The sequence below is a fragment of the Haematobia irritans genome, chromosome 2 (assembly GCF_050003625.1).
Source record: "Haematobia irritans isolate KBUSLIRL chromosome 2, ASM5000362v1, whole genome shotgun sequence".
In the NCBI taxonomy this organism is placed as follows: domain Eukaryota; kingdom Metazoa; phylum Arthropoda; class Insecta; order Diptera; family Muscidae; genus Haematobia; species Haematobia irritans.
The window spans coordinates 110,785,860-110,808,274 of NC_134398.1; the positions used below are offsets into that span (position 1 = coordinate 110,785,860).

Consider the following 22,415-nt stretch of genomic DNA (forward strand, 5'->3'; position numbering starts at 1 on the left):
GTTGGACTAATCGGACGTGAATTAAGACAAGCCTCTATGCGGGCTAAAATAGTGGATAATTCTTCAAACGTAAAATTCATTTTTGGCATTGTTTTCCGAAGGTGGGTCTTGAACAATTTAACCCCCGCCTCCCACAGACCTCCCATATGGGGAGCCCCTGGAGGAATAAATTTCCAGTCTAAATTTTGATGCGCGTGTCTTTGAATAGTAGTGTCTTGAATTGATTTCATAAAAGCGATCCTATCTTTTTTAATAAGTTCCGCGGCACCTATAAAGTTTTCCCATTATCCGAGAATATTTTTTCTGGACACCCTCGTCTGTCTATAAAACGATCTAAAGCGGCTATGAAAGATTGGGTCGACAAATCACTAGTAGCTTCTAAGTGGATTGCGCGAGTTGAAAAACAAACAAATATACAGACATAACCCTTTGTAATAAGACAAGCACGAGCAGTCAATCTTTTTATCCCAAAGGGTCCAGCAAAATCTACCCCCGTATTTTGAAAGGGTCTAGATAACATAGTGCGTTCTGGTGGCAGGGATGCCATAATTTGAGCTTGGGTCCGGTGTCGATGTATAGAACATATCCGACAATTGTGAATAACCTTTTTCACTAATTGTTTCACACGAAAAATCCAGAATTCCGATCGAATGACGCGGATCATTAGTTGATTGCCACCGTGCATTGTGACTTTATGAACAAATTCTACAAATAAAAGAGCAAACCGAGAGTCGTATGGAATTAAACGATAAAATGCTGCTGCTTGGCGAGAGTCGCTTCTTTTGGGTCAAAGCTAAATATTCTTCAGCAAAATAATGTTTTCGAGTAACGATGACTAGACGAGTTTTTATATCATTGAGTTCAGATGAGGATATATCCTCCGATTCAATCCGAGACTTCGCGTTTAGTGAAAAGTTCTCTTTCTTCAACAGTTGGCGCTTTAAATGAAAAAGTATCGGTCGCTACATTCCATCGAATGCCTAGGGTCTTAGTAGACGATCCTTCAGACAGATCTAACCAATTGACAGACAATAATAAATCAGGATGTAGATCATTTAATAGACGTGGGTCGTTAGAGGTCCATTTCCTCAACTCGAAACCAGCAGAGTCTAAAACAGATGTTAATTGTTTTCTAGCGGCGATGGTGTCTTCAATCGTGTGTCCACCCGCTAATACATCATCAACGTATAAATTTTCTTTGATTATTTTTGAGCCCAAAGGGTATGAGTCTTGTACATCTTCAGCTTATTGAAGCAGGGTTCTTATCGCCAAAAACGGTGCGCAATTTACGCCAAAAGTTACGGTTAACAATTCAAAATCTTCCACTGGATCATTTTCGGAGAATCGGAAAAGTATTCTTTGAAACGAAGCTTGATTTGGGTATATTAATATCTGCCGATACATTTTTGTGACATCGGCGTTGAAAACGTATTTGAAAAAACGCCATTTTAAAATTTGTAACACCAAATCCTGTTGAAGAATAGGCCCTGTATGTAAAATATCGTTAAGACTCTTTTTATTTGAAGTAGGGCTTGATGCATTAAATACCACTCTAAGTTTGGTGGTCGTTCTATCAGGTTTAATAACTGCGTGGTGCGGTAGGTAGTAATGAGGGGTCTTGTAAACATTTCGTGGATAAATTTTTCGCATGTGTCCCAATTGAAGATATTCCCGAATAGCAGCGTCGTATTCCGCCTTTATATCAGGGGTCTTAGCCAATTTCTTTTCCATTCTGTGAAATTGTGCAAGTGCAATGTTTCGAGATGCACCAATTTCTGCACAACTTTTGAATGGTAGAGTTACTATGTATCTTCCCGCTTCATTACGTTTTGTCGTAGATTTGTAATTTGTTCCACAATAAATATCTTCAGCTGACCTCAAAATCATTTTTGGGGTTTCTTCCATCTCCCAAAAACGTGTGATTATTTTTTCCAAAGATGAGGCACTGTGAAGAGCAATTTTCGTAGTTGTCTCAATATTTTGTTGAATGGGTCCCCCAACTATCCATCCAAATACAGTGTCGTGTGCCAATATTGAGCCAAAAGATTTCATAGGAACATCATGAGTGTATATGAACGGTCCTATATCAAGCCCGATGAGCATATCAACGGGTCGACTATCAAAGAACTGCGGATCGGCTAATCTAAGATGCCGGAACTCATCAAACAATGTTCGATCAAGAGTATGCGTTAGTAAATTAGACGGAAGGGTCTTTAACACGGGTGCCCAAACCTCTAATTCAAAAGTAGGGTATATGCGTGAACAGAGATTAAAAACACAAGCCTTTGTAGATGTCTCAGCAACTGTGTCACTCAAACCTGTGACGTGAACTAAATTCCTGTCTGTAGGAAGTTGTAATCTGTTTTTGATTCTTTCAGAAATAAATGTCGATTGTGACCCAGGATCAATGATTGCCCTGGCGTCATATCTCTGTCCCTTTACTTTGATTTGAACGATAGCGGTAAACAAAAGTGTAGTTTCGGGTCGTGGAGTGGGTCTATCTTCTTGCAACGTGAGAGTCGTTATACTAGGCGTTTCGTTAGTAGAAGTGGACTGTATACCAGATGAAATCGATGATTGAACTAGAGTGGAACAAGTGGCAGCACTTGCACTAGATTGTGCCCCACCTTGAACCTGATTAACAAATGTGTTGAGAGCGGCAGCACTTGTGCTAGGTTGTGCTCCGTCTCGTACTTGATGAACTAAAGTGTTGAGAGCAACAGCACTTGCACCAGATTGTGCTGCGTCTCGTGTGTATGTTGTGTTTGTAGGGGCAGAGCCAACATTGCCCTTATGTAACAGACTGTGGTGTCGCTGATTACATTCCCTACAACTATAACGACTTTTGCATTCCCGAACTCCATGATCGGCCAATAAACAATTGTAGCAAAGATGATTTTGTTTTGTTATTTGTATTCTGTCACTGGGTGACTTTTCCAAAAATTTGGGACAGTTTCGCAACAAATGATTTGTCCGACAAATTGGACAAACGCTTTCATTTTGTTTGCGACTAGGATTATTAATATTTTTCGAATTATAGTTGGCTTGTGAATTACTATTGAGTCTTGAACCCGAAGGATTATGTCTCTGAGTGACATTTGTATGAAAACTATTAACGCGATTCCCCCTTCTATCATTATCCGATCTTGATTGATTATGTTTCGAATTTTGAATCTTAATATTCCCCACCGATTCCAAAGTTTTAAACTTGTGTGACAGAAAATCGTCTAATTTCTGCCAACTTGGAAGTGTCGAACAATCCTCTAAACTGTTCTCAAATTCTTCCAAGAATGTACGAGGTAATTTTGTTGAAACAAGGTATACTAATATTGGGTCTCATTCTCCCGTTTCTACTAGTAAAGTCTCCAAAGTTTGTGTACAAGTGTTAATCGTGCGTTGTAATTTTTGTATCGTTGACGCGTTTTCAACTGATACTGTAGGCAAATTAAAGAGAATTCTAAGCTGTTCGTTAACTTGCATCCGTTTATTTTCGTATCTATTTTCTAAATTTCTCCATGCGATGTCGAAACCCTCATTAGTTAAGGGTACATTCGTTATAATTTCTCGCGCTTCTCCCGATGTCTTTTGGGTTAAATGGAATAATTTCTCGACTTTACTCAATCTTGGGTTATTTATGTAAATTGCAGCAAATAAATCTCTGAATGTAGGCCATTCGCTATACCCGCCCTTAAAAATGTCGGTGTCGCATGGTGGTAATCGTAAATTTGGGGTCGAATTTGGGTCTACTGCCAGATTCTGTGTCATTAATGATTCCCTAGCTAATTTTTCCTTATTCTCCCGTTCCTGCCGCGCCGAGATCTGTGAGTTAATCGTACTTAAACCTGTCTTATAGACGTCCATACCGTTTTTATAAAGACCGCGAAGCTTATCCTTATCTATAGGAGTCTCTCCCTCAACTGGAACCCTATCTCGACAATTTACATAAGCCCGCCTAACTTGGTCCCATAACGTATTTAGCTCCACTCGAGCCGCTTCCAACGCGTGTAAATCTTCGGTGGCCGCCTTAACAGATAAAACGCTTTCAACATCCACGAGATCATTTAAACAATTGGCAAATTTTTCTTTCAAAATTCTATCCATAATGTATTTTAAACTTTTTTGCACCGGTCAAAAAACTAAAATATATTAAAAATCGCGAAAGGATCCAAAAACTAGTTTTATTCAGAAAAAGCACGAATTTTCTACAATAAACTATTTCAAATTAAAATATTCTTTCAAACGGGACAAAACTTGTAGTGTCGAAAATATTTTCTAATCAAGAAAAATTAAAAACGAGTCAAATTTAACAAAAAAAAATTGGGTCAGTAGACAAATTGGGCCAAAATTACGTAAAACCAAAAAAAAAAACCAAAAATTTACGTTTACAACAAATGTTCCAAAGAATTTCCAAAAAAATCTCGAAAAAAATTTAACGACAAAATTTCCCAAACACACAAAAAATCAAAAAACAGAAAAGCAATATTTTGTTAAAGCACGATGCTCAAAAATATATGGATTTTAGCAATTTTGCAATACAAATAAACGAAATGAAAAAAAAGCTGAAAAAAAAATTGTTAAAAAAAATGTGTCAAAAAATTTCAAAAACCAACTATCTCCTACCTTTTTGTGGGTCAGAGGGTCGAATAGATAGATTGGCTTTGAAATAAAGGTTGATAAAAAATATAAATATAAAATAAATTGTTTTCTTCAAAAAAAGTTTCAATTGTTGCAGATTGATTCAATGGTAAATTTTTTCCAGGGTCTCTTTTTTTTACGGTGTACGGGAAATAAAATGATAAATTCCCAATTAAATATTTCCAAAATCCAAAAAAAAAATCCAAAATTTTATGAATTTTCCAATTTGATGTTTTTTTTATGATTGAAGAAAACAAAATAAATTAAATTTTTTGAGCAAAATAAAATTTTAAAAATGTTTGTAATTTTTTCCGACTAGAATTTATGAGAAAAAAATTCTTTTAGTGTAGCCGCTTTTTTTGTCTTCCAAAATCATTCGTTTTCCAGAAAGTTCCTTTTTTTGGCGTAATAAAATATGTGTCTAAAATTCGGTGTCATGAGCATATCACAAATTCCAAATTTTTACGGGTCATACAGGGTCTTTGCAGCAACAAGCTCCCCAATATGAGCTCAGCAAAAAACTGTATACCAAAAATCCACCAAAAAAAATCAAAAAAATAGGTACTCACTTTGAAAGCTTTGTAAATGTATGTGTGTGTGTATATGTGTTCAAACCAATGGCGTCTATTCCTTTGCGGAGCTGTGTTGTTTTTGTTGTGTTGTGTCGCTTTGTAGTGCTGTTGAAGATTGTGTTGTGTCGCTAGGGACTGCTGTGTGTCGTGAAAACTGTGTAATTTAGTGTTGGACAAAAATGTAGTTTTTTTAAAAAACCGTTACGGTTTTGTCCAAACTCACCAAAAATGTCCAAAGTTCAATGTTCAATTTTTTTTACACGACCGAACCGAGAATTGATTTTTGTAAAAAAAAATGCACAAAAACATGGGTTTATTTTGTATGGGTCACTTGTATGTAATTTTTTGACCAATTTTGCAAAAAACTGATTTTTTAAAATATCACAAATAGAAAATTTTACTTATGCCAAAAAATACAGAAATTCACTTTTTCATTGTTTTTTACAGTGTAAATCAGTTTTTCTTTGATTAATTGATCAAAAAATTACGGAAAAACACTTTTGTATACTGGGTCACTAAATTTTGAAAATTTCGAAAAAAACACTTTTTTCTTTAAAATACACTATTTTTCCAAAAAAGTACATAATTTTTCCGAAAAACACTTCAAAATTATTATTGTCCACAATTTTTCACTATTTTTCAAACACTTTACTTAAATGTCATAACCTTTTATTTTTACAGTGTAGTATTAATGTCATTACCCTTTATTTGCCTTCTCTCTATGCTTTATATGTTTGTATGTACGTATGTGTGTTTGAATATTTTTTTTGGCTGTCCGCTTGTTGGTCAGTCAATGCATCACTAGCTGTGTGGTCACCGTATGTTGTTGTTGTTTATTTTGTTTTGCATAGAGTTACTTACATTTGAAGGGCATGGGTAATTTGAATATTTTTTGACTATTGGGTTTTTTGTTTGTTGTTGTTGTAAAGGGTGATTTGTTAAGAGCTTGATAACTTTTTTAAAAAAAAAAACGCATAAAATTTGCAAAATCTCATCGGTTCTTTATTTGAAACGTTAGATTGGTCCATGACATTTACTTTTTGAAGATAATTTCATTTAAATGTTGACCGCGGCTGCGTCTTAGGTGGTCCATTCGGAAAGTCCAATTTTGGGCAACTTTTTCGAGCATTTCGGCCGGAATAGCCCGAATTTCTTCGGAAATGTTGTCTTCCAAAGCTGGAATAGTTGCTGGCTTATTTCTGTAGACTTTAGACTTGACGTAGCCCCCACAAAAAATAGTCTAAAGGCGTCAAATCGCATGATCTTGGTGGCCAACTTACCGGTCCATTTCTTGAGATGAATTGTTCTCCGAAGTTTTCCCTCAAAATGGCCATAGAATCGCGAGCTGTGTGGCATGTAGCGCCATCTTGTTGAAACCACATGTCAACCAAGTTCAGTTCTTCCATTTTTGGCAACAAAAAGTTTGTTAGCATCGAACGATAGCCATTCACCGTAACGTTGCGTCCAACAGCATCTTTGAAAAAATACGGTCCAATGATTCCACCAGCGTACAAACCACACCAAACAGTGCATTTTTCGGGATGCATGGGCAGTTCTGGTTGCTCTTCACTCCAAATGCGGCAATTTTGCTTATTTACGTAGCCATTCAACCAGAAATGTGCCTCATCGCTGAACAAAATTTGTCGATAAAAAAGCGGATTTTCTGCCAACTTTTCTAGGGCCCATTCACTGAAAATTCGACGTTGTGGCAGATCGTAAGTCTATTCATGATGAAATGTCAAAGCATACTGAGCATCTTTCTCTTTGACACCATGTCTGAAATCCCACGTGATCTGTCAAATACTAATGCATGAAAATCCTAACCTCAAAAGAATCACCCTATATTACACTGGGGTTTTTGATATTAATATTACACTGGGTTATGATCACTTAATAATTTTTTTTTAATATACTACTACAGTTTTTTTTTTTTCTTTTTTAAAAACAACACTATTGGGTCACTGGGCTTTTGAACTTTTACATTTAGAACTAAATCACAATACACTTGCAGAAAAAATTTTATATTATTTTTTAATCGATTTTATTGTTTTTAATAATTTAAAAAACACAAATCCGGTTCGACATGGACCAAAATGTTCGGGGTTGAACTGAAGAAGAGCTGGAAAGTAAAACTAATTTTGCCTTTCGAAATAATTACACTTGAAGAAATTTTCGTTTTAAATTTTAAATTCTGGAATATTTATTTTCAATCGTTTTAGTGTTTTTGTAGTGTATTTTTAATATAATTCTAATTTTTATTCGTAATTTATTATTAGATTTAAGTTTTAAATTAGCAATTAAGTTTTAGATTTAGGTTTAAAAATATTTACAAAAGAAAATTACACTTTAAATTAATTCAAGGAAACAGTGTAAACAAGGGTTGTTTCAATTCAAATTCAACATGGGCTTGTGCAATATAGTTGCAAGTAAAACTAAGTGCAATTTCAATGTAAACTTCAGTGCAATATAGTATTAAGTAAACATTTGTGTATTTTGTGTTGTGATTTTGTTCTGATGATTTTTTGGTTGATGTTGGTTGTTGTTAGTGGCCGGCACTTTTCTTTTTGGGTTTATGATTGGGGAATGAGTTGATTGGATGGAGATGAGTCTTTATGTGTCACTGTGTATTAATTGTCTTCACTCATAGTTTACCTGTAAATGTTCTTTATTTTTAAATGTTCACTTCAATGTTTATATGTTTCAAAGTTTGTTTTATTTTTTCAATACTAATATTTCACTGCACTCGCAACTTATCGCGGGGGGGAGATCGGTAGCGCGCACGCGAGTTGATGGTCGGTTCAAGACTGGTTCGTTGCCCTCTTGAGTGATGCTTAGTCGCCGATGCAAAGCTTAGCGACAAAACTACAAGCATCGATCAAAGGGCAACTTTCCAGGTAAACAAATAGAAAAACAAAAAGGACATGACGATTAAAAATTATTTGTGCCGGTATGCACAGTGTTTTCAAACCGAGTTCAAAGAAACTTTGAACAGTTAACAATAGGGAAGTCGAATGGGAAAGTAGTGTTAAATACTTAGGCTTAATAGTAGACAAAAGATTGATTTTTAAAGATCATTGTATAATTTTGAATATTCAGGGAATATTCTTTTCCTAATATTGTTCAAGTACAAAACAAGAACAGTTGTAGATGGGACATAGGGTACTTGAACCGTATGTTGATTTTAATGATGTATAATGCAAGTTTGTTCTAGCATAATGTTTTATTTCATTCACGTTATTTATACTAAATAACTGATGATTAATAGATATACTAAGTTAACACGTACCGTATATCTAGCCTATGCTATGTCAATGACTTAAATAATATTTATGCTGACTTAGTATATGGCTTAGTAGTGTTGATGAACTAGTGCAGCAGAAGTCGACAACCTGTCCAATTCTTGACGATGAAATTAGATTCTTTATTTAAATTGGTCGGCTATTGACTTCTGCTGCTTATATATATGTATATATATATATATATATATATATATATATATATATATATATATATATATATATATATATATATATATATATATCTATATATATATATATATATATATATATATATATATATATATAATATGGCAGTGTAATGATATAATGAAGCTGCGTTCTTGAACATTCTCCCCCACGTTGAACGCTGCAGGTTCAACTAGTAGGAGACATTTAAATTTCGGGTGACTGGGCAGTGTACGTGTCCGGAACGGTTTGACGTGGTTGTGGAGTGGGTGCGTGGATTGATTCACCTCCTCTGTTCAGAAATCTCCATCCAAGGTAGAACATCAACAGCATTGAAGACATGATAAGAGCTGTGTAACTTATCGCCATATGGTGATGTCTGTCGGAACGGTAGGTGGTGCGTAAAGTTGAAATGTCAGCTTCCTGTAGTTTGTTCTGGAGATCTGTTAGCTGCTCGGTATGGTTTATTAAAAGCTGATCAGTCGAGTTGAGAATTGCAGTTGGCTCTCTCTCATGCGTTGTTAGATTAAATTTCGGAAAGCGAGAGTAAGATGCTTGAATAAAGCTTGATGCATTATAATGACCTCGAAGAGTGACTTCCGAGGTTTTAATTGCACCCTTAGTTCAAGGTTGATGATTCCGGAACCTTGGAGCGTGTATTGTATTTTTGTTCCGCAAACAGTGCTGATGTCAATTTCACATGTGGTAGCATAAATCCATTGGTTCTTGTGATGTAGTTGTTGCCAGATGATAGCCTTCTTGTAAATGTTGAGTTTGCACCTGTTTGTTGGTTTACGTCTGAACATATCTACTTCGCACGAAGCCGCCATAGATCCCTTCGAGAACATTGCGTGATTATTATTGCAGATAAAAATGTCACTGCTTGGTTGAATACAGTTGCGATTGTCATCGCTGGAGAGCGGCATGTATTCATCTCGATGGAGATTGATCGCCAAGTACTCTGTTTGGGGGTGTATCGCAACAAGGTTGCCGTTCTCGTTTGCGGGCACCGCAAATATCTTCAACAACTCAAACGTTTGCTGGTCGACTAGAGGAAGTCTTATCTTGAACATAACCTTGTCTTTAGTGAATGCTGCCTTTGCTCGCATGATTTTGTAGAATTGATTGAGGTCAATGTCATCGAAAGGTAGAACTCGTGATATCGGTAGATGAGCCTTGATTACGTTAATTTCTATTTGCAGCTGATCCGGCGTTAGTAAGGATGGGCTGATCCTACCGTGATGAGAGTCAGTAAGAACATTATCGATTTCCGCTTCAACTTGGCATAGTCTTGTTGCTGCTAGAGTTTGTTCGTTGGCAAGAAGAGCTACTGTGTGAGCTATCCTTAGCTGAGTTTTGTCTTCTACCACTTGGTTATGTATCGTCGATATGGTGGTTTGGACTTCATTTATTCTAGTTTTTAAGGATAACTCGTCTTCCTTTATTATATTCAAGGTCGAGTCGCCAATTGAGTTTTGATTGTGTAACAGCGATGTGAGGTGGCTTCTGTCCGTCTTGTGCTTTTCGGCGGCATAGTCCGCGTCTAGAATTTCAAACAGAGATCTTGCGACATTACCGACAATATTTAGAGCACCTCTACGCAATCTCCTTGGCATGATGATATCTCTAACTTGGATTAAATCTGCTCTAGTTTGCTTGAGATGAGATGCGAAGTTGTTACACATTGCTTCGTGAGGAGACATTTTGCATAGGTCGGAGAACATCTTTATACCGTCAGCGAAGTTGTCAATTTCTGATCTAAAGGGTATAAGATTGTAGTAGACCATGAGCTTCCATTCTGCTGTGGCTATCCGTGCCGTACCAATACCTTCGAAATATAATCCGGGGTTTGTTTCAAATGGTTGTGGTCGCATGGGATTGCATAATACAACCGGTAATATCAGAAGAGCCAGTAGTGTTGTGCACAATGAATTAAAGTTATTGGGCCTCGATCGTTTTGATGTGTTTGGCTTCTGTTCATCTGTTGGCCTTATTTTTTTGTGATCCTCCTTTTCTTTGATATCATCATTGAATAATGGCGCTAAGCGATGGATCATCGTCTACACGCACGTTTCCATCTTGTCCTTTGTAGGTTTTGATGATGCGTCCAAGTGGCCATTGCATGACGGGTACGTTATCCTCCTTGATGATGACAAGTTGGTCGGGTTTGATATTTGCTGAGGTCGTCCTCCATTTGTGTCTCTGTTGGAGTTGTGACAAATATTCACTGGACCACCTATTCCAAAAACTGTGTCTTAGTTCTGACACGAGTTTCCATCTTTTAGATAGTGGTGTTGTTGGCTGCTTTGTTCTGGCGTCAATTTGTGCGGTCAGGGGTTCCCTATAAGGAAATTAATAAAATAAAGGAAATGAAATAAATAAATAAATAAATAAGTGAGGGAGGTGGTGGAAACCGAACGCAGAAGAAGATGCTTGCTTCCCCTAAGCTTGTAGTGAACCCAAAATGGACCGCAATAATCTACTCCAGTGTTTAAGAAGGGTCGACATGGCGTTATTCTGTCTTCTGGTAAATCACCCATTATCTCTTGATACATTTTTGGTTTGGCCTTCGTACAACGAATGCAATTGTGAACTGTGTTCCTTGCCATTGTTTTGCCCTTTATAATCCAGAACCCTTTCTCTTGTAGTATTTAGCAACGTTTGTGGACCGCAGTGATAGGTTTCATTGTGCAGCATCACGAGGATTAGTTTGACGATGGGGTCATTATAAGGCAATATTATTTGATGTTTCATTTCGTATGAGAGATTTGACGCATCTAGTCTTCCGCCAACTCGAAGAATATCTGATTTGTCAAGCAAGGGGGATAGACTGATAATTGGGCTGGATCTGCTGAGTTCTTTGGTTGTCTTTAACTTGTTAATGTCGTCTTTGAAGTCAGCTGATTGTATGGTTTTGACTATTAGATGCAAAGCTGTAGTTAATTCTATTGGGCTTAGTAGCTTGGTTGCTGGTCGGTCTGCTGACGATGTCCTGCTGTTTTTGATAAATCGCTGCATATAAGCCACAACTCGTTGAAGACAACCGAACGAATTGCGGTGGTTGATTTTGTAGATGATTTGTTATAATCCCATTTGCTCGGCTGTAGTGACAATAACAGGCTTTCGTTTGAATTCTAATTCACTTGTTGGATGCAATTCCTTCGCGAATTCCTTAGGCCAACTGTCTTCATTTCCATGTAAAAAAAGGGGTCCATAGAACCACATGTTGCACTCCGGTAATTGTTCTGGTTTTAAACCTCTGGAGATTAAGGCTGCGGGATTGTTTTTGGAGACGACGTGTCTCCATTGACTGTTGATGGTGAGGTCTTGTATTTTGCTGATTCGGTTAGCCACAAAAGTTTTGAGTGATGATGATGCCGAATTTATCCAATGCAAGACAATTTCGGAATCAGACCAGAAGAAGGGCTGTTTGTCTTCGTATCTTAGTTAATTTTTTGTTTTGTTGGCCAGTTCTGCTCCTAGAAGTGCTGCGCAAAGTTCTAGCCTTGGCAGCGATACCTTTTGGAGAGGCGCAACTCTGGATTTGGCGCACAACAGCCGGACGATTATCCTTTTATTTGGGAGTTTAAATCGAATGTAAATTGCAGCTCCATAAGCCTTTTCTGATGCGTCCACAAAGACATGAATGTGCTGCGCAGTTTGACCGTCGAAAACGTGACGTGGGATGTGGGTGTTGTCTAACATATTCAGTGCGTTACGAAAGGCGTGCCATTTTGTTGTTCGATCTTCAGGGAGTTCATCATCCCAAGATATCTGATCCTCCCAAAGTTGTTGAATGAATATCTTGGCTGCCACTACGACTGGGCCTGCTATACCCAACGGATCGTAGATTCGTGCTTCATCTGATATGACAGATAGCTTTGTTATCACTGAGACTGGCTGACGATTTGCCCTAAGGCAGAATTGATCCGATGCTGGTCTCCATATTAGTCCCAATGCCTTGATTGACGCGTTTTCAAAATCAACGTTGACTTCTTGATCATCTTGCGGTATGTCTTGGAGGAGTTGGCGATGGTTTGCACACCACTTCCGTAACTTGAAGCCGGCTTTCTTAAGTAAGGAGGTGAGTTGAGATTGCATTTCCTTAGCTGTTACTAAACTATCTGAACCGCTCATCCCGTCATCGATGTAAAAGTCCTGCTTCAGGATCGTTGCGCCAAGCGGATATTTGTCCATCCGGATAGTCGCCAGCCTTTGTAGACACCTTTTCACCAGATAGGGAGCTGATGATGTTCCATAAGTGACGGTGTTTAGTTGAAAATGTCGTACAGGCTCCCCTGGATTATCCCTCCATAAAATGAGTTGAAGGTTCCTGTCTCGTTCGTCCACGAGAATCTGACAATACATTTTTTCAATATCGGTGGTGAAGACAAATCTGGTTAGTCGCAAACGTAGAAGCATTCCAAATATGTCCCCTTGCACTGTTGGACCAGTCAGTAAAATGTCGTTTAGTGACCGATTTGTTGATGTTTTTGCTGAAGCAACAAATACGACTCGAAGTTTAGTTGTGCTGCTTTGCGGACGCAAAACACAGTGATGCGGAATGTAAAGGGTGATTCTTTTGAGGTTAGGATTTTCATGCATTAGTATTTGACAGATCACGTGGGATTTCAGACATGGTGTCAAAGAGAAAGATGCTCAGTATGCTTTGACATTTCATCATGAATAGACTTACTAACGAGCAACGCTTGCAAATCATTGAATTTTATTACCAAAATCAGTGGCAGAAAATCCGCTTTTTTATCGACAAATTTTGTTCAGCGATGAGGCTCATTTCTGGTTGAATGGCTACGTAAATAAGCAAAATTGCCGCATTTGGAGTGAAGAGCAACCAGAAGCCGTTCAAGAACTGTCCATGCATCCCGAAAAATGCACTGTTTGGTGTGGTTTGTACGCTGGTGGAATCATTGGACCGTATTTTTTCAAAGATGCTGTTGGACGCAACGTTACGGTGAATGGCGATCGCTATCGTTCGATGCTAACAAACTTTTTGTTGCCAAAAATGGAAGAACTGAACTTGGTTGACATGTGGTTTCAACAAGATGGCGCTACATGCCACACAGCTCGCGATTCTATGGCCATTTTGAGGGAAAACTTCGGAGAACAATTCATCTCAAGAAATGGACCGGTAAGTTGGCCACCAAGATCATGCGATTTGACGCCTTTAGACTATTTTTTGAGGGGCTACGTCAAGTCTAAAGTCTACAGAAATAAGCCAGCAACTATTCCAGCTTTGGAAGACAACATTTCCGAAGAAATTCGGGCTATTCCGGCCGAAATGCTCGAAAAAGTTGCCCAAAATTGGACTTTCCGAATGGACCACCTAAGACGCAGCCGCGGTCAACATTTAAATGAAATTATCTTCAAAAAGTAAATGTCATGGACCAATCTAACGTTTCAAATAAAGAACCGATGAGATTTTGCAAATTTTATGCGTTTTTTTTAAAAAAAAAGTTATCAAGCTCTTAACAAATCACCCTTTAGTACCGAGGGCTTGGCAGTTTTTTGGGATCGATATGAGTCATGTGTCCAAGATCTTCGTATGACTGCATGAAGTCCTTGTATTGTTTTTCAAGATTGTTATCGCGTTTGAATTGTCGTTCCAAGGCAAGGAACCTGGAATATACGGATGTTTCTGATTCACCAAGTGTTGCGGCATCCTGAGACAGGGGTAGACGAACAACAAATCTTCCATTGAGATCTCTGGTTGTGGTTTGAATGAAGTGAGTTTCACACGCCTGTTCTGCAACTGTGAGATTGCTTTCTGCAGGAACTTCCTCGATTTTCCAGAATTGTTCAAGTAGTTCGTTTGTTGCTGTATCGTCTTCACTAAAAACTGCACATGTTGCTTCGGTTGTGCTGTCGCCAGCTAATCGTCCACTGGCGATCCACCCAAGTTTTGTGTTCCGCAGGACGGGTAACTTGCCTGCTAAGTGTAATGTTCCTGATAACAGAAGATGAAAGTAAAACTCTGCGCCAAGCAACACATCAATTTTTGCCGACTTTTGGAACGATGGGTCTGCCAGCATTATGTTTTTGGGAATAGACCAGGATGAAATGTCGAACGATACACTAGGTTGATGTGGTATTATGTTTGGGAGAACATAAGCCTCCAGCCTGGAGGAAAACTTGCTTGTGAGTGACTCGAATTTAACGTTTACCCGCTGTGTAGTCTTTCGTCTTTCGGAGACTATGTTGATTTGGGATCCTGAGTCCAACAATGCTCGGAATTTTCCGGATCGTCCATTGTTGGCTGTTATTTCTATTACTGCTGTTGCGAGTAGAATCCATGCCGGGAGAGAGTTCGCTGATGCCACTGAGGTTGAGTGTAATGCTTCACTACTAGATTGTGAGGGTTTGTTGCTGACAATGTGTTGTTTTTCAAGATGCAGCAGCGAATTGTGTTTACATGAACACTTAGTGCATGTCTTGGATGTGCATTCCTTGGAACGATGATCGGGTTTAATACAGTTTACGCAAAACACTTTCTTTTGTACCCACTTAAGGCGATCCGCAATGTTCATTGCCAAGAACTGTTTACAGTAATATATTGGATGGCCTTCCGCACACAGGGGACATCCGCTTGTTTTGTACGCTGTTGTTGCAATTCGCTTTGCCTTGTCCTTTCCACCAACAGCTTCAAGTGCTTGGAAGCGGTTTCGTAAAACCTTCAGGAAATTGTTTAACGTCTGTAGCTCTGGGGTTTTCCAGCGATTGTTCGTACATGATGTGTGTATGGCGATCCATTTTTTTGACCAACACATGTAAAAGTACCGGGTCCCAGTTGTCGATGTTGATCCCAATGTTCGTCAGTGCGGACAGACTTTCGTTGAGGACGTCGTGGAACTCTTTCAGAGATGTGGACTCGGCCGTTAAACTTTCCCCAGCCAAACAATTTTTGAAGTATTGTGGATACTAGGACTCGCTTGTTGTCGTACCTGTCCTTCAACGTGTTCCATGCCGTTGTGTAGTTCCCTTCAGTGAGATCCAGGTGACGTATTAATCGTTCTCCTTCCCCGCTCAAATTGGCCTTGAGATACCACATCTTTTGGATTGCCGGAATATCTTGATCATGTATCATTTTCGAGAATATGGCCGAAAATGGTTGCCACGATAGGCAATCTCCATTGAACCTTGGTATGGATATTTTTGGTAGCTGTAGGTTGGAACTACCCTTTGCTTGCTGCACTGATTCCGAGGTTATGCTTTTGCTTGATTGTGTTTTAGAAAGAGACGCTATTTGAATTGCTACGTTCTCTTCTAAGGCTTCATAGTCTTCACTGTCATAACCCTCAGCCGCCGGGTTAGCACACATTTCCCAAATGTCCAAATGGATAGTCTCGATCTTCTGCCATAATCTGTCTATAGCAGATAGAGATTGGACTGGTGATTCCTTCGTAGCGTTACATTGAATTAGACGTTTCAATGACGATTTAAGTGCTCCTTGACGTCTTATCAATCCATGAATGTTGTTTGTACTGCTGGACCCTGATGAAGATTGGTTGCCTGGGGATGAATCAGCTCCTTGATCTAGTAGCAATGATGAAGTGGATGCGGATGGGTTGTCTGCGGTAAACCCTGCTCCTCGTTCTGCTGGCAATGGCTTCGTTTGCCTGCTCAGACTTTTAATTACCTGCTCTACTTCCTCAATAGTTGTATTGTATACGATTCCTATTGATTTATTGATGTCTTCGACAATATACGGGACATCTTCGCTCAACATCGGGTTGTTGCGTATGATATTTTCCGCTATGTCAAAGGCTTTCCATTGAGCAATTAAATCTTCTTTTTTTGTGTAATACTCCATAGATCTTCGCTCGTGTGGAGTTTTCTTTATGTTGGCTACCGCTTTTTCTATGTTTGCGGCCCTTTCCTTTTGACGGACTATCAAATTCTCTAGGTTTTCCATTTTTGAATTTCGCTGGTACGGGAATACTTCAATATCGACTGCGTGCTCTGATTAATGAATTCCTTTGAGTTCCTTACCACTGGTGGGGGGAAACTCGAAATCAATTAATATATTTATTTTTTATTTTTGGGGTCACCAATGTATAATTTTGAATATTCAGGGAATATTCTTTTCCTAATATTGTTCAAGTACAAAACAAGAACAGTTGTAGATGGGACATAGGGTACTTGAACCGTATGTTGATTTTAATGATGTAGAATGTAAATTTGTTCTAGCATAATGTTTTATTTCATTCACGTTATTTATACTAAGTAACTGATGATTAATCGATATAGTAAGTTAACACGTACCGTATATCTAGCCTATGCTATGTCAACGACTTAAATAATATTTATGCTGACTTAGTATATTAGTGCTAATGAACTAGTGCAGCAGAAGTCGACAACCTGTCCAATTGTTGACGGTGAAATTAGATTCTTTATTTAAATTGGTCGGCTATTGACTTCTGCTGCTTACAATGCAAATAATATTTAAATATATAGTAAATGCTGTTTACTATGGGTTTAATGTTAATTATATTTATGCTATATAATATAGCAGCGTAATGATATAATGAAGCTGCGTTCTTGTACAATCATATTGCCTAAATTGTCAATAAATGTAATGTACTTATAAGAACTCTTTACCCTTTTATTATCAGAACTTCGGCGTTGAACTTAGAAAACAAAATGTTAATATTTAAAGCCATTTTTAAGCCGTTATTTTTTTATGCAGCTCCTGTTTGGGCTTTTAGTGCAAATGTTCATATAAAAAATTGCAAGTTGTACAGAATAAAGTACTTAAATTAATTTACAACCATCCCAGATTATTCTCAACTGAGGTACTTCATCACGATGCTAATATCGATTTAATGGCTGACAAAATTATATAATGACTTCCAATATTAACGCCAAATGTTCTTTTTCCGTATTTAATCGTATAGCTGAGCTGGCCTAGTAATTAGATATAAGTTAGGGTAGGTGTTTTTATAAAACAAAAATGTTCATAAAGGTTTTTGGTAAATTTTTTCCTCCATTCAAATCACCAATAAATTCATACATCTTTCATAAATTCAGATTGTATTATTTAAGTAGAAAAAGGTTAAACATTAAGCACTTTAAAATTAAATAGCCAAATTTATATAAATTAATATTGTAACTATTATTAAACAATAAAAAAAATTTATTTGAAAATTTAGAAAAACTCAAAATTTCAATTTCTCGATATGGTCATATTTTACATTTACTATTGCTGCATGAATATAATCTGCTGGTAAACGCTACCAGTATCGTTATAACGTTTTATGGTGCGATACACAGATATTTTGTTCACTTTGAACCCGTGAGCAATACAACGCAACCACTCCATTACAACTCTCTTTTTAAATAAACTAAATATGTGAACAATATAATGATCTGCAAATATGACAAGTCCTATAAAATATCACATAAATTATACCACCTTAAAGAAATATAAAGCAATGCCCTGTAAAATTACATAAACCGTGAAAGTGAAATCCTTTGTATTCTTCTTCTCTTCCCTTTGAAGCAAATCTATGCCCTACTCAACAATGAGTCATGGGCACGACATTGACAACGAAATTAATTCAGCGAACTAACTGAACCACTTAATGGCACAAACAAATGCCATCAGAGAAATTCCAAGAAATAATCACTGATTCACGTTTTCATAGCGAGCACAATACGAACTTTATATGGAATCAAGTGGTGAAAGGAGCGGGAACTTCCTGCATACAATACCACTTGTGGAAGTAGTACAAGACATGAAGGCTCCACAGGTTTACTGTTAGTTTAACTTTTCATTCATAAAAGCTGAGAATTTTTTGCCTTTGCAGAACAAGTGAAAGCTCTTTTTACCCCCAAGTAGGAGGTATGGCGGTGCCGGTAAGACATCCAATCCGCAGGTCATGTTATCATTCATTATTTTCATTTCTGAGTCATTACAAAATATAGCTCGATGTTGTTAGTAGAATAATAGACGATATTTTATTGGATATACCAAAAAGAATGAAGGAATATATATAGAAAATGTTAATTAAATGTGTTTGTTGGAAAACAGATTGTTGTTATTGCCCGTATATTTACTTATGGTGTTTTCTTTTCCGAAAAAAAAAGTAATTTGCCTTCATTTTGTCTGTACAGAATACGCATTTTTAAAATGTTGCCAGCAAAATAAAAACATGCTATCATTTTACGGACAAAAAGGAATTCAATAGAGCAACGGGACAATCGCAGTACTCTCGCAATTTGCCTCTATGCGTGGCACTATTTTCACAAGAGAATTCGGAGCCTCTTCGCACTTTTGCCCGCTTGTTTTAGAGAAGAACCTAAAAAGTTCATTTCCGGGCAAAATTCCAAAAAAATGCGTATTTTTTACAAGAAAAGAAAACACCATTAATTTAGGTTTAAAACGGTATAGACCCAATTTTTATGTTTTTAAAAAACGAATACAATTAGATTTAAAGATTTGATTTTAAATTTATTAACTGTTGCCAAAAATTCAGATTTGCACCATTTGTCTTTCCGTGTGCAACGCGTCGAATCAGATCTCTTACATTATATAGACTGAAAGAAGAGATTTCTTTGGTGATGAAAAAAATGTTAGACGAAGTTTTATTTTGACTGAATGGAATTTTCTTCAAACGCAAATAAAACAAGTAAGTAAAGTCTAAATTCCCTTCACCACTATGTAGACTCTCTACTAGTTCAAATTTGCTGGGAGCTATATAAAGGTTTGCATTTCCAGATACAAATACTTTTAATGGAGACAATTTTTGTACTTTTACAAAAACTCTAGAATTACAATTTAAATCGCCCTGGGATGAAACACAATGTTAGTAAAAACAAGTATATACAGCACTAAGTTCGGCCGGGCCGAATCTTAAATACCCACCACCATGAACCAAATATTAGGGTTTCCTTTGAAATTTCAGGAGGGCTTGAGGACACTTCCCGAAGATAAATTTAAAGATTTAACCTATGAGGACTATATCAGATTCTGGATTTATAAAAACCATTTTTGTTTGAGTTTTAGAGGAATCTCTTGTAAGTGTGCAAGAAAATTATAAAATAACGTCTTGATTTGAAATCTTAAATCTGTAGAAGTAAAATCTGGAAATTTTACATTGAGTTTCAAGCAATTTTCATGATCAGTGTGCCTTCTACACCCTCAAGAAGTGAAGTCAGTCTATATGGAGGCATTACCAAATGGACCAATAAAAACTTAATCCGATACACGTTTTTGTGAGCCTAAAATACAAGAATATTTACAATTTCAGGCAAATCAGATAAAAACTACGGTTTCTAGAAACCCAAAGAGTTAAGTCGGGAGATCGTTCTTATACTAAAATATGGACCGATACTCACCGTTTTCACACCTCTTTATGACCCGAAAATACCTCTAGATTTCCAATTTCAGACAAATTGGATAAAAACTACGGTTTCTATAAGCCCAAGACCCCAAATCGGGAGGTCGTTTTATATGGGGACCATACCAAAACATGGACCGATACTCACAATTTTTGGCACACGTATTTGTGGTCCTACAATACCTCTAGATTTCCAATTTCAGGTAAATTGAATAAAAACTGCGGTTTCTATAAGCCCAAGAAGTAAAATCGGGAGATCGGTCTATATGGGGGCTATACCAAAATATGGACCGATACTCACCATTTTCGGCACGCCTCTTTATGGTCCTAAGATACCTCTAGATTTCCAATTTCAGACAAATTGGATAAAAACTACGGTTTCTATAAGCCCAAGACCCCAAATCGGGAAGTCGTTTTATATGGGGACCATACCAAAACATGGACAGATACTCACAATTTTTGGCACACGTATTTGTGGTTCTACAATACCTCTAGATTTCCACTTTCAGGTAAATTGAATAAAAACTGCAGTTTCTATAAGCCCAAGACCCCAAATCGGGAGATCGGTCTATATGGGGGCTATACCAAAATATGGACCGATACTCACAATTTTTGGCACACGTATTTGTGGTCCTACAATACCTCTAGGTTTCCAATTTCAGGTAAATTGAAAAAAAAAACTGCGGTTTCTACAAGCTCAAGAAGTAAAATCGGGAGATCGGTCTATATGGGGGCTATACCAAAACATGGACCGATACTCACCATTTTTGGCACACCTCTTTATGGTCATAAAATACCTCTAGATTTCAAATTTCAGGCAAATTGGATAAAAACTACGGTTTCTATAAGCCCAAGACCCCAAATCGGGAGGTCGGTTTATATGGGGACTATATCAAAACCTGGACCGATATAGCCCATCTTCGAACTTGACCTGCCTGCAGACAAAAGACGAGTTTGTGCAAAAATTCAGCACGATTGCTTCATTATTGAAGACTGTAGCGTGATTACAACAGACAGACAGACGGACATCGTTATATCGTCTTAGAATTTCTCCCTGATCAAGAATATATATACTTTATATAGTCGGAAATCGATATTTCGATGTGTTACAAACGGAATGACAAACTTATTATACCCCCGCCACCATTCTATGGTGGTGGGTATAAAAAATATGGGAAATATGAAGCGAGAGAAATTTTAATGCAATTGTACAAAAGAGCATTTATGATTTATCAGATGATACATATGTATTCGAGATATAGGACAATTTTAGTAATATTTACAATTTTTGCTACTAAGCAGTGGCGATTTTACAAGGATATTGGTTAGATCCCGCTAAGATATATGGTCAAGTGTGGGTTGTGATATATTATTTGGTCAAGTCGGGCGACTTGGAGCCTTATTTAAAACTCAATCGTACTGTGGAAATTCTGGCATTACAGTGTTTAGGATATGAGTAAGATATGGGGAAATCATCACAGAATTTTGTGTCAAGTGTGGGAATTTTATATATATATATATATATATATATATATATATATATATATATATATATATATATATATATATATATATATATATATATATATATATATATATATATATATATATATATATATATATATATATATATATATATAGCTATACTGAACCGATTTGGATAATATTTTGCAAGTTTTTCGAGACTCATAAAATATTAGTATGCACGGAATTTGAAGAACATCGGTTGATAAACACGCCAATTATAACCAGATAAATATATATGACAGCTATGTCTGAATCTGAACCGATTTTTTCCAAAATCAATAGCGATCGTCTTTGTTCCCCAAAACGACCCTGTGCCAAATTTGAGGACGATCGGACTTAAACTGCTTAAACTGAGAGTTCTTAATACAATGTTTTTGTGAATAAAAATTATGACCACGTGGAACAAGAAAGTAGTTTATTTTAACTCGCTATTTGGAAATTTTGACTTTTCCTTAGTTTTTTATTCATCGTTAGTATATTCACATATCTTTCTGAAAAAAATGGAAGGAATAATGAACATTGTTAAAAATTAACATGTAATAAAATATAATTTTTAATATCTTTAAATTAGCTTATAACTTACCATATTTGGGGGCATTTTATTAAATGATGTAAGGAATTCAACTTTTCTTAGATAAACGTACCTCATAAAGGTTGTACCTGAAACAATTAGAGAAATAATGAATTAAGTAATATATCTCATAAAACTGTGTTGTTATCGATGTGAAGGACATAATACAATAAATATTCTTGTCAAAAGAAAGCCAAAGTTTTAATATAAAACTTACCAATTCTCTATTAAATTGTACGCTGAGGTTAAAAAATTATCAAAATTCATTTGGGGATACTCTGAAATTAAA

The 22,415-nt window shown here is 36.9% G+C and overlaps 3 protein-coding genes across 3 annotated transcripts; all 3 read right to left on the bottom strand.

Moving 5' to 3' along the window:
• Window positions 1–268: 268 nt before the first annotated feature.
• On the bottom strand, window positions 269–685 carry LOC142224984 (uncharacterized). The gene has a single exon (XM_075294761.1). It carries the CDS (start codon window positions 683–685, stop codon window positions 269–271), a length of 417 nt encoding a protein of 138 aa, XP_075150876.1.
• Window positions 686–11,752: 11,067 nt separating this feature from the next.
• On the bottom strand, window positions 11,753–13,039 carry LOC142224985 (uncharacterized). The gene is made up of 2 exons (XM_075294762.1): window positions 12,375–13,039; window positions 11,753–12,113 (listed from the first exon to the last, which is right to left on the bottom strand). Exons 1-2 carry the CDS (start codon window positions 13,037–13,039, stop codon window positions 11,753–11,755), a joined length of 1,026 nt encoding a protein of 341 aa, XP_075150877.1.
• A 1,133-nt stretch (window positions 13,040–14,172) lies between these two features.
• LOC142224986 (uncharacterized) lies at window positions 14,173–15,216 on the bottom strand. Its single transcript, XM_075294763.1, has one exon. The coding sequence runs from the start codon at window positions 15,214–15,216 to the stop codon at window positions 14,173–14,175; it is 1,044 nt and encodes a 347-aa protein (XP_075150878.1).
• Between the last annotated feature and the right edge of the window lie 7,199 nt (window positions 15,217–22,415).

What these genes read in the sequence shown, in the direction of transcription:
- LOC142224984 (XM_075294761.1), bottom strand. Translation starts at nt 685, where the DNA reads ATGCACGGTGGCAATCAACTAATGATCCGCGTCATTCGATCGGAATTC.
- LOC142224985 (XM_075294762.1), bottom strand. Translation starts at nt 13,039, where the DNA reads ATGTATTGTCAGATTCTCGTGGACGAACGAGACAGGAACCTTCAACTC. An exon ending in TTTCGTAACGCACTGAATAT is followed by an intron (nt 12,114 to 12,374) that starts GTTAGACAACAC and finishes AAATTAACTAAG; the next exon opens with ATACGAAGACAAACAGCCCT.
- LOC142224986 (XM_075294763.1), bottom strand. Translation starts at nt 15,216, where the DNA reads ATGAACATTGCGGATCGCCTTAAGTGGGTACAAAAGAAAGTGTTTTGC.